The 16,050-nt window shown below is 35.5% G+C and overlaps 1 protein-coding gene across 3 annotated transcripts in view; it reads right to left on the reverse strand.

The window, feature by feature from the left end:
- The window catches only part of SLC30A7 (solute carrier family 30 member 7), a 94,657-nt gene that overhangs the window by 48,669 nt on the left and 29,938 nt on the right, over positions 1–16,050 (reverse strand). For all 3 annotated transcript variants that reach the window (XM_006049817.4, XR_006551786.2, XR_006551787.2), the window contains exons 7-8: positions 12,610–12,660; positions 8,748–8,883 (exon numbers count right to left, since the gene is read on the reverse strand). In XM_006049817.4, coding sequence (XP_006049879.3) covers positions 8,748–8,883; positions 12,610–12,660 — 187 coding nt within the window. The remainder of the gene's footprint in view (positions 1–8,747; positions 8,884–12,609; positions 12,661–16,050) is intronic.

Here is a 16,050-nt window from a genome sequence, read left to right on the forward strand (position 1 = left end):
TCTGGAACTCTCTTGCTTTTTCCATGATCCAGCGGATGTTGGCAATTTGGTCTCTGGTTCCTCTGCCTTTTCTAAAACCAGCTTGAACATCTGAAAGTTCACAGTTCACGTATTGCTGAAGCCTGGCTTGGAGAATTTTGATCGTTACTTTTCTAGCGTGTGAGATGAGTGCAATTGTGCGGTAGTTTGAGCATTCTTTGGCATTGCCTTCCTTTGGGATTGGAGTGAAAACTGACCTTTTCCAGTCCTGTGGCCACTGCTGAGTTTTCCAAATTTGCTGACATATTGAGTGCAGCAGTTTCACAGCATCATCTTCCAGGATTTGAAATAGCTCAACTGGAATTCCATCACCTCCACTAGCCATATGTGCACTGAAACCGAGCTCCACCCAAGAGCCAACAAGTCCCAGACTAAGACATACCATGCTACTTCTCCAGCAATGCAGGAACATAGCCCTGAGCATTAAAATACCGGCTGCCCAAAGTCACAACAAACCCACAGACACCTCAAAATTCACTACTGCACACTTCATTGCACTCCGGAGAGAAGAGATCCAGCTCCACCAACCAGAACACCGACACAAGCTTCCCTAACCAGGAAACCTTGACAAGCCACTAGCCAACCCCACCTTCAGGAAGCAACTTCCACAATAAACAGAAAGCACAAACTTCCAGCATACAGAAAGGCCACCCCAAACACAGCAATCTAAACAAGATGAAAAGGCAGAGAAATATTCAGCAGGTAAAGGAACATGATAAATGCCCACCAAACTAAACAAAAGGAGATAGGGAGTCTACCTGAAAAAGAATTCAGAATGATAGTAAAAATGTTCCAAAATCTTGAAAACAAAATGGAGTTACAGATAAATAGAGACAAGAATTGAGAAGATGCAAGAAATGTTTAACAAGGACCTATAAGAAATACAAAAGAAAAAAAAAAGAAATACAAAAGAGTCAATATATAATGAATAATGCAATAACTGAGATCAAAGGCACCCTGGAGGGAACCAACAGTAGAATAATTGAGGCAGAAGACAGGATAAGTGAGGTGGAAGGTAGAATGGTGGAAATAAATGAAGCAGAGAGGAAAAAAGAAAAAAGAATTAAAAGAAATGAGGACAACCTCAGAAATCTCTGGGACAATGTTAAAGGTCTCAACATCCGAATCACAGGAGTCCCAGAAGACAAAAAGAAAAGCCATAGAAAATACTTGAGGAGATAATAGTTGAAAACTTCCCTAAAATAGGGAAGGAAATAGCCACCCAAGTCCAAGAAACCGAGAGTCCCAAACAGGATAAACCCAAGGCAAAACAGCCCAAAACACATATTAATCAAATTAACGAAGATCAAATACAAAGAGCAAATATTAAAAGCAGCAAGGGAAAAGCAACAAATAACACACAAGGGGATTCCCATAAGGATAACAGCTGATTTTTCAATAGAAACTCTTCAGGCCAAAAGGGAATGGCAGGATGTACTTAAAGTGATTAAAGAGAAAAACCTACAACAAATACGAAAGAGAAACAAAAGCTTTACAGACAAGCAAAAGCTGAGATAATTCAGCACCACCAAACCAGCTCTGCAACAAATGCTAAAGGATAACCTCTAGATGGGAAACACAGAAAAGGTTTATAAACTCGAATCCAAAACAACAAAGTAAATGGCAATAGGATCATACTTATCAATAATTACCTTAAATGTAAATGGGTTGAATGCCCCAACCAAAGGACAAAGACTGGCTGAATGGGTACAAAAACAAGACCCCTATATAAGCTGTCTACCCAAGACCCACCTCAAAACAAGGGACACATACAGACTGAAAGTGAAGGGCTTAAAAAAGATATTTCATGCAAATGGAGACCAAAAGAAAGCAGGAGTAGCAATACTGATATCAGATAAAATAGACTTTGAAATAAAGGCCGTGAAAAGAGATAAAGAAGGACACTAAATAATGATCAAAGGATCAATCCAAGAAGATATAACAATTATAAATATATATGCACCCAACATAGGAGCACCACAATATGGAAGGCAAATGCTAACAAGCATGAAAGGGAAAATTAACAGTAACACAATAGTGGGAGACCTTAATACCCCACTCACACCTATGGATAGATCAACCAAACAGAAAATTAGCAAGGAAACACAAACTTTAAATGGTACAATGGACCAGTTAGACCTAATTGATATCTATACGACATTTCACCCCAAAACAATTAATTTCACCTTTTTCTCAAGTGCACACGGAACATTCTCCAGGACAGATCACATCCTGGGCCATAAATCCAGCCTTGATAAATTCAAAAAAACTGAAATCATTTCAAGCATCTTTTCTGATCACAATGCGGTAAGATTAGATGTCAACTACAGGAAAAAAACGATTAAAAATACAAACATATGGAGGCTAAACAACACGCTTCTGAATAACCAACACATTACAGAAGAAATCAAAAAAGAAATCAAAATATGCATAGAAACAAATGAAAATGAAAAGACGACAACCCAAAACGTATTGGATTCAGTAAAAGCAGTGCTAAGGGGAAGGTTCATAGCAATACAAGCTTATCTCAAGAAACAAGAGAAAAATCAAATAAATAACCTAATTTTACACCTAAAGCAACTAGAAAAAGAAGAAATGAAGAACCCCAGGCTTAGTAGAAGGAAAGAAATCATAAAAATTAGAGCAGAAATAAATGAAAAAGAAACAAAGGAGACTATAGCAAAAATCAACAAAGCCAAAAGCTGGTTCTTTGAGAAGATAAATGAAATAGAAAAACCATTAGCCTGACTCATCAAGAAAAAAAGGGAGAAGAATCAAATCAACAAAATTAGAAATGAAAATGGAGAAATCACAACAGATAACACAGAAATACAAAGGATCATAAGAGAGTACTATCAGCAACTATATGCCAATAAAATGGACAACTTGGAAGAAATGGACAAATTCTTAGAAAAGTATAACTTTCCAAAACTGAACCAGGAAGAAATAGAAAATCTTAACAAACCCATCACAAGCACAGAAATTGAAACTGTAATCAAAAATCTTCCAACAAACAAAAGCCCAGGACCAGATGGCTTCATAGGTGAATTCTACCAAAATTCAGAGAAGAGCTTACACCTATCCTACTCAAACTCTTCCAGAAAATTGAAGAGGAAGGTGAACTGCCAAACTCATTCTGTGAGGCCACCATCACCCTAATACCAAAACCTGACAAAGATGCCACAAAAAAAGAAAACTACAGGCCAATATCACTGATGAACACAGATGAAAAAAATCCTCAACAAAATTCAAGCAAACAGAATCCAACAACATATTAAAAAGATCATACATCATGACCAAGTGGGCTTTATTCCAGGGATTCAAGGATTTTTCAATATTCACAAATCAATGAATGTGATACACTACATTAACAAATTGAAAGATAAAAACCATATGATTGTATCAATAGATGCAGAGAAAGCCTTTGACAAAATTCAACATCCATTTATGATAAAAACCCTCCAGAAAGCAGACATAGAAGGAACATACCTCAACATAATAAAAGCCATATATGATAAACCCACAGGAAACATTATCCTCAATGGTGAAAAAATGAAAGCATTTCCCCTAAAGTCAGGAACAAGAAAAGGGTGCCCACTCTCACCACTACTATTCAACACAGTTTTGGAAGTTTTAGCCACAGCAATAAGAGAAGAAAAAGGAATGAAAGGAATCCAGACTGGAAAAGAAGACTCTCACTGTTTGCAGATGACATGATCCTCTACATAGAAAACCCTAAAGACACCACCAGAAAATTACTAGAGCTAATCAATGAATACAGTAAAGTTGCAGGATATAAAATTAACGCACAGAAATCCCTTGCATTCCTATACACTAACAATGAGAAAACAGAAAGAGAAATTAAAGAAACAACTCCATTCACCACTGCAATGAAAAAAATAAAATACTTAGGAATAAATAAAATAAACAAAAGACCTATATATAGAAAACTATAAAACGCTGATGAAAGAAATCAAAGATGACACAAATAGATGGAGAAATATACCATATTCATGGATCGGAAGAATCAATATAGTGAAAATGAGTATACTACCCAAAGCAATCTATAGACTCAATGCAATCCCTATCAAGCTACCAACAGTATTTTTCAGAGAACTAGAACAAATAATTTCACAATTTGTATAGAAATACAAAAAGCCTCGAATAGCCAAAGCAATCTTGAGAAAGAAGAATGGAACTGGAGGAATCAACCTGCCTGACTTCAGACTATATACAAAGCTACAGTCATCAAGACAGTATGATGCTGGCACAAAGACAGAAATATAGATCAATGGAACAAAATAGGAAGCCCAGAGATAAATCCACGCACCCATGGACACCTTATCTTTGACAAAGGAGGCAAGAATATACAATGGAGAAAAGACAATCTCTAACAAGTGGTGCTGGCAAAACTGGTCAACCACTTGTAAAAGAATGAAACTAGAACACTTTCTAACACCATACACAAAAACAAACTCAAAGTGGATTAAAGATCTAAATGTAAAACCAGAAACTATAAAATTCCTAGAGGAAAACAAAGGCAAAACACTCTCTGACATAAATCACAGCAGGATCCTCTATGACCCACCTCCCAGAGTAATGGAAATATAAGCAAAAATAAACAAATGGGACCTAATAAAAAGCTTTTGCACAGTGAAGGAAACTATAAGCAAGGTGAAAAGACAGCCTTCAGAATGGGAGGAAATAATAGCAAACGAAGCAACTGATAAAGAATTAATCTCAAAAATATACAAGCAGCTCATGCAGCTCAATTCCAAAAAATTAAAAGACCCAGTGAAAAAATGGGCCAAAGAACGAAACACACTTCTCCAAAGAAGACATACAGATGGCTAACAAACACATGAAAAGATGCTCAACATCACTCATTATCATAGAAATACAAATCAAAACCACAATGAGATACCATCTTACCCTGGTCAGAATGGCTGCTATCAAAAAGTCTACAAACAATAAATGCTGGAGAGGGTGTGGACAAAAAGGAACCCTCTTACACGGTTGGTAGAAATGCAAACTAGTACAGCCACTATGGAGAACACTGTGGAGATTCCTTAAAAAACTGGAAACAGAACTGCCATACAGCCCAGCAATCCCACTGCTGGGCATACACACCAAAGAAACCAGAATTGAAAGAGACATGTGTACCCAATGTTCACTGTTTACAACAGCTAGGACATGGAAGCAATCTAGATGTCCATCGGCAGACGAATGGATAAGAAAGCTGTGGAACATATACACAATGGAATATTACTCAGCTATTAAAAAGAATGCTTTTGAATCAGTTCTAATGAGGTGGAATTGAAGCCTATTATACAGAGTGAAGTAAGTCAGAAAGAAAAACACCAATACTGTATATTAAGGCATATTTATGGAATTTAGAAATATGGTAACGATGATCCCTATATGTGAGACAGCAAAAGAGATCCAGATGTAAAGAACAGATTTTTGGACTCTGTGGGAGAAGACAAGGGTGGGATGATTTGAGAGACAGCACTGAAACACGTATATTACCAAATGTGAAATAGATTGTCAGTCCAGGTTCGATGCATGAGACAGGGCACTCAGGGTCGGTGCACTGGGACGACCCTGAGGGATGGGATGGGGAGGGAGGTGGAAGCGGGGTTTAGGATGGGGGACACATGTACACCCATGGCTGATTCATGTCAATGCATGGCAAAACCACTACAATACTGTAAAGTAATTCAGTCAGTTCAGTCGCTCAGTCGCGTCTGACTCTTTGCAACCCCATGAATTGCAGCACGCCAGGCCTCCCTATACATCACCAACTCCCAGAGTTCACTCAGACTGAAGTCCATCGAGTCAGTGATGCCATCCAGCCATCTCATCCTCTGTCGTCCCCTTCTCCTCCTGCCCCCAATCCCTCCCAGCATCAGAGTCTTTTCCAATGAGTCAACTCTTCGCATGAGGTGGCCAAAGTACTGGAGTTTCAGCTTTAGCATCATTCCTTCCAAAGAAATCCCAGGGCTGATCTCCTTCAGAATGGACTGGTTGGTTCTCCTTGCAGACCAAGGGACTCTCAAGAGTCTTCTCCAACACGACAGTTCAAAAGCATCAGTTCTTCGGTGCTCAGCTTTCTTCACAATCCAACTCTCACATCCATACATGACCACTGGAAAAACCATAGCCTTGACTAGTAGCACCTTTGTTGGCAAAGTAATGTCTCTGCTTTTCAATATGCTATCTAGGTTGGTCATAACTTTTCTTCCAAGGAGTAAGCGTCTTTTAATTTCATGGCTGCAGTCACCATCTGCAGTGATTTTGGAGCCCCCAAAAGTAAAGTCTGACACTGTTTCCCCATCTATTTCCCATGAAGTGATGGGACCAGATGCCATGATCTTCGTTTTCTTAATGTAAAGTAATTAGCCTCCAAAAATCTTCGTTTTCTGAATGTAAAGTAATTAGCCTCCAAAAAATAAATTAATTTATAAAATAAAAAAAAGTGGTATATCAGTCACTACAACCCCATATTAACTCTCTGCACATAACTGCTTGATATTGGTTTATTGATTCATTTGTGTCTCTCTCTTCTGCTATAATGTAAGATCAAAACAGTACATATCTTGTCCTTTCACTACCCTGGTAAGAGGTACTTAGTTAATAAATATTTGCTGAAAATAACTTGTATAGCTTTTCAATGTGTTATATTTCAACAACAACAACAAAAAAGGTTTTCTTGTCTTGTGTTTGTTTATTTATTTATTATATTTCTGGTGGAACAACTGAATGGGACTAGAACTAAGAATTCCCCATTTAGGATCAGAGAAAGTCATTCTCTGAGACTGACAAAAACACAAATTTATTTTGATTCAAATCAAAAAATATATTAAGTTTTACATGGCACAGTTATGTGCTGACTTTACAACCATGAAAAAAGAGTCTGCCCTCATGGAGCTTAAGGGAGACAATAAGAGGCTCTATGTAAATGCTGCAAGAGGAGTAGCAGGTGGTGCTACAGGTTTACCTAACCCCTCCTGAGACACAGGGAATCAGGAAAGGCTTCTTCAAGGAAGTGCCATTTAAACTGAAAGATCTATGCATTTGTGAGGGTGAATGGAAAGTGAAAAGGGCACTCAATGTAAGGGTAGTTTATTTTGCTGAGAGGAAAGATGAGAAAGCCCCAGAATCCAGAGAGCTTCTAACATGTTTCCAGGGAACTGACAGTTAATTACTATGGCTGGAGAACAAATATAAATTGAGACGGGGTGAGAGAAAAGACTGAAGAGATAAATGAATCCCAACATGAAGGCCTACTAAAGAATTCAGACTTTATCCTGAGAGCAAGAAAGCCATGGAAAGATTCAAAGCAAGATAATTTTTACATGTACCATAATCTTTATTAAAGAAAGATCACTTTGGCCACACTGTAGAAAATAAATTAGAAGGAGACAGAAAGGTCAACCTCTTCCAAGCAACAAATGATAGAATTAGGATATAAGATTGGAGACAAAGAAAAGTTGAGATTAAGATCCAACTCTAAGAAGTATTAGAAGCAACCAAGAATTATAACACAAAATAAAATGAACACTGAACATGCAAATAAAGAGGAACAGATATAAGAAACCAAATCTATCAGAAGTTTCATAGAATATGTGATATCTAAGCTGAAGAACTTTCAAGGAAGTATAGTAAGATTTCCAAAGATGCAGAAAAGAGATTCAAAGCTTTATAAAAGATTTTTACACAGCAGAGATGCTTCCTAGTACAAATAATTTAAATAAAATTTAAAAATAAGCCTCACGTTTAAAATGTATATCCTATATTTTATGAAAAAACTTAAAAATCTACATTTATGACTAATTTATAAGATTATAATTTCATTGTAATTTTTAAGTCTATTTTATTCAACTACAAGCTATAAAAATCATCATAGTCTACCCACTAACGGTTCTTTGTAATCATTACAAAGACAGCTTTACTAACAGTAAAACCATATGGATAAACTAGACAAAATCATTCCAATCAAGACATATCTATGTAAGTAAGCCAAGACTGGGAAATAAAGGCACAACTGTTCCATTTTTCTGATAAAAATTAAAATAATAAATTGACATAAATTTAAAAGACAGTAACTATCTTCTATAGTTCAGACAATACTTATTGAGAATTTATACACAATCATACTTTTTATATATCATATATCATACTTTTTATATAAACACTGGTACCATGACAGGCAATAGAGAGCCAAAGAGCTAAAAGACAGATCCTTCCTCAAAAATTTGTAACCTCAATAGAGAGGAGGACATAAATATACTTCAGTAAGCATTTTTATAAGACTTCTACAACAATAATGTGAATTTATAAATTAAAGCTAGTTCTAGAAGAGATTTTAGTATTCTTTTACACTTGCTAGTACAAAATGCAGATGTCAAAGGAATGATATTCTAACATTAATACATTTTATATTTCCAATGTTCTACTCAAAAATATAGTGCTGGATTAAAGAAAATTACTACTGATTTGATTTAAGGAAGATCAATCACTAAATACAAAAACGAAATATCAAACCTGAGGTAACACAAAAAAAAGTAAGATGAAAAGAGAAACAATCTATGTAGAAATCTGTTGAAGACCAAAAAACCCCCAACATAATAATTTAGATCTGTAATTTAAATAAGATGTTTATCACCTCTCATTTTAATATATGAAAGAAACATACCAACACTTACCTTATAACTATGAGCATAGCTATCAGGATTGAACAAATAGGATCTGCTATCATCAGACCAAAATTCTGCATCATGATGGCAGAGGCAATTACACCAATACTCCCTAGTGTATCTGCTAGAATGTGTAAAAATACACCTAGAAATAAAGCATAATGAGAATCAAAATCATATTTTCTGATCAACTAAAAATGTAAATTTTTCTTAAAACTATATTCTTGGTTTTATATATTAAAAAACTAAATACTAATTTGAAAATCAGTACGAATGCTGATTCACTGTTTAGTAAAGAAGTAATAGTACCTCTAGGAATTAAAATAATCTTTCTTTTTAAAAACAGGAGGAGCTAAAATATTTGACTTGTAAGTTATACTTGGTCTTCATGATCCTTAATATTTTGCTATAATATAAATGAAGAAGTGAAGAAATACTTGATTAAAAAAAAAATTTTGTGCACATTCATTTCTGGTTGAGTCCATAAGTTAACTAATAATTTGTTAGGAGAAAACTGCATTAGGCTGAAACAATCAGTCAAGAAAAAACTGTTTATAACTACAAATATGTGTACACACAGAGCCCTCTGCTGGTAATTAAAATTACTACCTTTTGAGATTAAGATTTTCTTATGGACCATAACTCTACTAATAAACTGGTAAACTAATTATCCTGAAGGAATTGTTAACTAAAGTTACATACTAAACTCAAACCTGATATGAAAGAAAGTAATGGTCTGAATATTTTAAAGAGGATATAAATATATTTTTAACTTATAATAATTAAACATTACATTGAAAGTGAAAGCATTGATCGCTCAGTCGTATCCAACGCTTTGTGACCCTATAGACTACAGCCCGCCAGGCTCCTCTATCCATGGGATTTTCCAGGCAAGAATACTTGAGTGGGTTGCCATTCCCTTCTCCAAAAATATTACAATGGTAAGATACTAATACTCTAACTGCCCATGAATCTATATGTATGAACATTTAATAACTGATACTTGACAGGAAAACAATTTAAAAAGTCAAAAAATTCAGTTTAGTATACATATTTAAGAAAATTTTAACTAGTGAACAATTAAATAGATTAAGAAGTCTTGGGATCACTTTAAGTTTTAAAAATAAAACTTAAGGAAGATACACATGTAAGTGGATGAGGGTCCCTAACCTGCAAAACTCTGAAGTGATATGATAAAGACTTTAAATCTTTATATATTCTTTAATCAATGTTCTGGTAGGATCCAAATTGAAAACAGCTCTAACCACTGAAAGGAAAAAGAAAAGAATCCTTTGCTCTTGATTTTCCTTTAAGTAGCAAGTCCCTGGCTACATCTTATTTGCTGACCTAAAAACCAGTTTTATTAGCAAATATCCTTAACTAGATATGCCCTTCTTACTTTCCAGTAATCTTTTCAAGAAGAAAGTTACTAAAGAAGAAATCTAAACTAATATGTTTGACTCATATAAAAGCCAGAAGTCATACTGAAAATGCAGCAAATAACTGAAAAATTCAGTAAACTTGGTTTTCACCTGTGAGTATCTATGTGGAAAAGTGTTAGTATCCGGCAGTTATACTATGGGCTGCTTCAGCCACCATAAATGAACACTCAGAAAATATTAGTTAATTTTTACAACAGCTTATATAAAAGATAAATAGGAAGGCAAATCTGACCTCCCTTTCCTCAGTTTGTGATGATTTCCATAACTAAAACTTAACTCTTATTACCAAGGTTAAATGTATAGTATTACATATGCATGATTACAAGTTATTTCAACAAATGCTGCCCTAAAACAATCTTCTATATTTCACAAAAGGAAAATTAGTGACTAGAAGGTACATTTAAGCCTCCTGAAATGAGCTCCTCAGGATGAAGGAATATAGTCCCAGGGGAAAAATAAAAAGCAAGAGCTATATCAAAAAACAGTGGAGAAAATAAAAATAAGCACAGTAGAAACAGGATCACAAGCTAGTGAGAAAGTCGGACTGTGGTCAAAAGTTAACAAAGAGGACCTCCCTGGTAGTCCAGTGGTTAAGAAACTACCTTTCAAAGAGGATGTGGGCTTGATCCCTGGTCTGGAACTAAGTTACCACATGCCTCCGGGAAACTAAGCCCACACACCTCAGCTAGAGAGCCCAAGTGCCGCAAGCAAAGATCCTGCATGCCACAACTAAGACCGGATGAAGCTAAAAATAAATAAATAAGTATTTTTAAAAATTAATAAAGGCAGGAAGATGGGCAGCTGGAAATTAGGAACTTTGACAATGAAACCTATATAGAAATCCAGAGCCAAAGATCAGTTCACATCCCAAAAAAGAAACTGCCATAGTTCATGGACAAGACAGATTGTCTCTAGCTTATAAAATTTTGTAATGTATCATTTTACATAACCTGTAAGCTCCTGTTTATGTTTTACCATTTGATGCTTATGTATCTCCTTTGCATCACTTTTTTTTGAAAATATGACATTACTTTTGAGAGCAGTTTTAGGTTCACAGCAAAATAAGTAGCAGATACAGAGATTTCACTTATACCCACTGTTCCAGCTCAGGCACAGTTCCTCTCATGATCAACATCCCCCACCAGAATAGTGCACTTGTTACAAATGACATTTCATTATGACCCAAAGTTCATAGTTCATATTTGGATTCACTCTTGGTATTTTTTTTGAGTTTGGATGCATTACATTTTTAGCACTAAATTTTTCTACAATATAAATTCATACTGAATATTATTTTTAGAAAAATTATTTAACAATTCTACAAAGGCAAACATACTATTATGGTGTTACTAGAGTCAATGGCATGAGTATAGATATTTAAGCAGTCTAGTTTCTGAATATTTTAATTTCTTATTAAACGTTAAGAAAATAGCTCAGTGACAGCTAAAAGAACATCTGCTAACATACCTACTAGTACCTATTGGGAGAAATATCAATAACCTCAGATATGCAGATGACACCACCCTTATGGTAGAAAGTAAAGAGGAACTAAAAGCCTCTTGATGAACGTGAAAGAGGCGAGTGAAAAAGTTGGCTTCAAGCTCAACATTCAGAAAACGAAGATCATGACATCTGGTTCCATCACTTCATGGGAAATAGATGGGGAAACAGTGTCAGACTTTCTTTTTGGGGGCTCCAAAATCACTGCAGATGGTGACTGCAGCCATGAAATTAAAAGACTGGCTTACTCCTTGAAAGAAAAGTTATGACCAACCTAGATAGCATATTGAAAAGCAGAGACATTACTCTGCCAACAAAGGTCCGTCTAGTCAAGGTTATGGTTTTTCCAGTGGTCATGTATGGATGTGAGAGTTGGACTGTGAAGAAAGCTGAGCACCGAAGATTGATGCTTTTGAACTGTGGTGTTGGAGAAGACTCTTGAGAGTCCCTTGGACTGCAAGGAGGTCCAACCAGTCCATTCTAAAGGAGATCAGCCCTGGGTGTTCTTTGGAAGGAATGATGCTAAAACTGAAACTCCAGTACTTTGGCCACCTCATGCAAGGAGTTGACTCATTGGAAAAGACTCTGATGCTGGCAAAGATTGGGGGCAGGAGGAGAGGGGACGACAGAGGATGAGATGGCTGGATGGCATCACCAACCCAATGGACATGAGTTTGAGTGAACTCCGGGAGATGGTGATGGACAGGAAGGCCTGGCGTGCTGCGATTCACAGGGTCCCAAAGAGTCAGAGACGACTGAGTGACTGAACTGAACTGAACTGAAATACATATTAAAAAATCAACTAGGAAGGCTAACATTTTAAACACAAATACTATGTTATTCATTTTTCTTAAAGGAAAACTACAGTTAGCTCAAAACTATGAAGCCAGTTGCATAAAACTGAGAAATATACAAATAGCTTGTCATACCTTGTAAAATCTGTCTACTGGGTCCTGTTGTTTCTTTTAAGGAGGGGCCATCTGTAGAGAGTTAAGTTAAATTATTTTAAAACATGTCTTCAATTCCTGATTCAATTTTTGCAATTCAGAGTACTTTCATTCAAATGTATCGTGAAGGATGCATGATTACATAGCCACATCAGACCTACAAAATTATTTTTAAAATTTAATATGGTAATTAAATGAAGATAGACATAGAAAATTTCAAAATGCATCAATAGTACAGAGTATTTAGGAAATTATTATATTAGGCAATTTGGTTAAAAAAACCCAGTAAATTAAAAACATTATGAATTTTCTAATATCCATAGCATACTTCACAGAGTTTGCTACATCAATTTACAGTTGGAAAATTCAGAAAAAACAAAACTACCCCTTTATATTATAAGAAGACCAAGAAATGAAACCAGGACATTTTCCAGAAAAACTGGACTACGGCAAACAGTTTCCTAATAGCTCCTACATGAATGCAGCAAGATTTTCATACAGAAGAGATAAAAATACTTTTTCATTTTGCCTTTTTGATGAAGAAATAAAAATAGACTGCAATTTTTATAGTAAATAGTTGGAAGATCACTAATCAATATTAACGTTGAAGCAAAAATACAGGTAAACAATGTAAACGATCAGCAGTATTTGTTGTAAGGGAGCATCAGGACGACTGATGAGCTTTCTGATTATGACTAACAGAGTCCTAGTTCTTGGCCCACAGTAATGAAGAGTGGACCTACCCTTGTCTACTACAGCTTTGATGGAACACTGTGACAATGCCAGAAGAATTATAAAAGCATAAGGTTATGCAATGATTTTGGTCTAAATATGGTACTGCTGCATGGGGAGAAAGATGTAGTCATCTTAAAAATCCCGAGAGCTAAAAGTATAACTGTTCTAAATATCAGGCTCCTGATCAGGACATGAGATTACTGTCTATACATAGTTAGTCCAGAAAAAGACAGTCATTTTTTTTCTTTTCTATTATGGTTTATTATAAAATATTCCTGTGCCATACAGTAGGACCTTATTTATTCTATACATAGTAGTTTGTATCTGTTAGTATTTTAGATTTATAAGTGATAAATATCATATTGTATTTATCGTCCTCTTTCTGACTTACTTCACTTATTATGATAATCCCTAAATCCATCCTGTTGCTGCAAATGGCATTATTTCATTCTTTCTTATGGCTGAAGAGTATTCCATTGTGCATATATACCATATCTTTTTTATCTATTCATCTACTGATGGACATTTAAGTTGCTTCCATGTCTTGGCTATTTGGCTATTGTGCTGTGAACACTGGAGTGCATCTTTTTGAACTAGTTACACTCCGGGAGATGGTAAGGGACAGGGATGCCTAGCATGCTGCAGTCCATGGGGTCAGAGTCGGACACAACTGCAGGACTGAACAACAACATTCTCCAGATATACGCCCAGGAGTGGGATTGCTAGCTCATATGGCAACTCTATTTTACACAGAACCTCCATACTGTTTTCCATAGTGGCTGCACCAATTCACATTTCTGCCAGAAATGTAGGAGGGTTCCCTTTTCTCCACATCCTCTCCAGCATTTGTTATTTGTATACTTTTTCATGATGATCATTCTGACTGGTGTTGGGTGGTACCTCATTGTAGTTTTGACTTGCATTTCTCTAATAATTAGAGATGTTAAGCATCTTTTCATGTGCCTATTAGTCATCTGTATATCTTCTTTGGAGAAATGTCTATTTAGATCTTTTGTCCATTTTTTGATTGGGTTGTTTGTTTCTATGTTATTGAGTTGTATGAGCTGTTTGTGTATTTTGGAAATTAAGCCCTTTTCAGTAGCATCATTTTCAAATACTTCCTTCCAGTCAGTAGGTTGTCTTTTCAGTTTGTTTATGGTTTCCTTTGCTGTGCAAAAGCTTGTAAGTTTCATTAGGTCCCATTTGTTTATTTTTGTCTTTATTTCTATTGCCTTGGGAGTTTGACCTAAGAAAACACTGGTACAATTTATGTCAGAGAATGCTTTGCCTGTGTTTTCTTCTAGGACTTTTATGGTGTCATGTCCTGTATTTAAGTCTTTAAGCCACTTCGAGTTTAGTTTTACGTTTGGTGTGAGAGTGTCAACTAACTCACTGATCTACATGCAGCTGTCCAGTTTTCCCAATATCAGTCACTGAAGAGAGACAACAGTTATTTTTGACATAATTATTTTATAATGTATATTCAGCTATATTAATATAACAGTTGTATAAAATAACTCCCACCTATGTAAAATCTGAAAATCCTTTTGGATATAAAATTTGTTTTCTGTGGCAGACATTAGCTACCTCCTTACCAGACCCATTTCTTCCTCTCTGATAAACAACTTAACTAGATTTCCCAGGGTCCCTGAGTTAAGGATCACCTGACTTAGGTGGTGTATGTGACTGAGTCATAAACAAAAAAAATACAAGATGTAAATTATTTCCAGGCTCAGCTCACAGAATATCCTACATGATCTGCTATATATTCTATCTCCAGCTAGATGCAGAGAATCCAGTGGTGGAATACAAGGGTTAAGGATCCTAAAGATGGAAAGAGCCTGGATTCCTAAATGGCCATGAGAAACAAAGCCCCTACCCTCTACCCAATCAATCCAAGATATAAACTTTTACTGTTTAAGTCACTAAGATATGTGCACTTAAAACAAACAAAAACCCATCTAACTTCACTCACAGTGCAGCATTCCAATAAATACAAAGTTCACAGTACTGCATAGTGAGACTATAATGGTTCTTACAGGCAAAATGGAATAATGGCCCTATTACTTTTGCATTCTCAGACTGGCTTATAAAATACTGAAGGCAGAATAACAGTTAACAGCAGATTTTGAAGTCAGATTCCCTGTTTGAGGCCTGGCATTTCTATTTACTAGTTACTATAATTTCTTTGGGTCTTAAAGTCAAATCTTTTCTTTTCCCATAGAAGGGCTAATTCTCATCTATCTAAAAGCTTATCACAGTGTATTCCCCAGAGTATTAGAAAAATTCTAGGACAACAATTCAATTGTAAATGTTGGTGGCAGTGACTCTAAAGATTGGCTAGCAAATCTTTTTGTAAGTAACACAGTTTCTAATTCTTTGCTTCTAATAAAAAGCAGGGATTAGCTAATAAAACTACCAATTAATAGATCATCAAAAATATTTGATGATACACTATGTAACTTTTGGAATATAATTCTGAAGGTAATCAAAGAAATGACAGAAACTGCTACAACAGAATTCCTTCTATTTAAGGTTTCTTAGAACTTACATTATAAAGATGGAAAACAGGAACAGAATTGATGTCAAAACCTATTTTATGCTAATAAGTTATTTATCCATAAACTAATTGAGAAAAAGAGTTTCAATCATCTCATTATGATATGTATTTCAAATACAATGCTGCTT

This window comes from Bubalus bubalis, chromosome 6 (genome assembly GCF_019923935.1).
Source record: "Bubalus bubalis isolate 160015118507 breed Murrah chromosome 6, NDDB_SH_1, whole genome shotgun sequence".
Taxonomy (NCBI): Eukaryota; Metazoa; Chordata; class Mammalia; order Artiodactyla; family Bovidae; genus Bubalus; species Bubalus bubalis.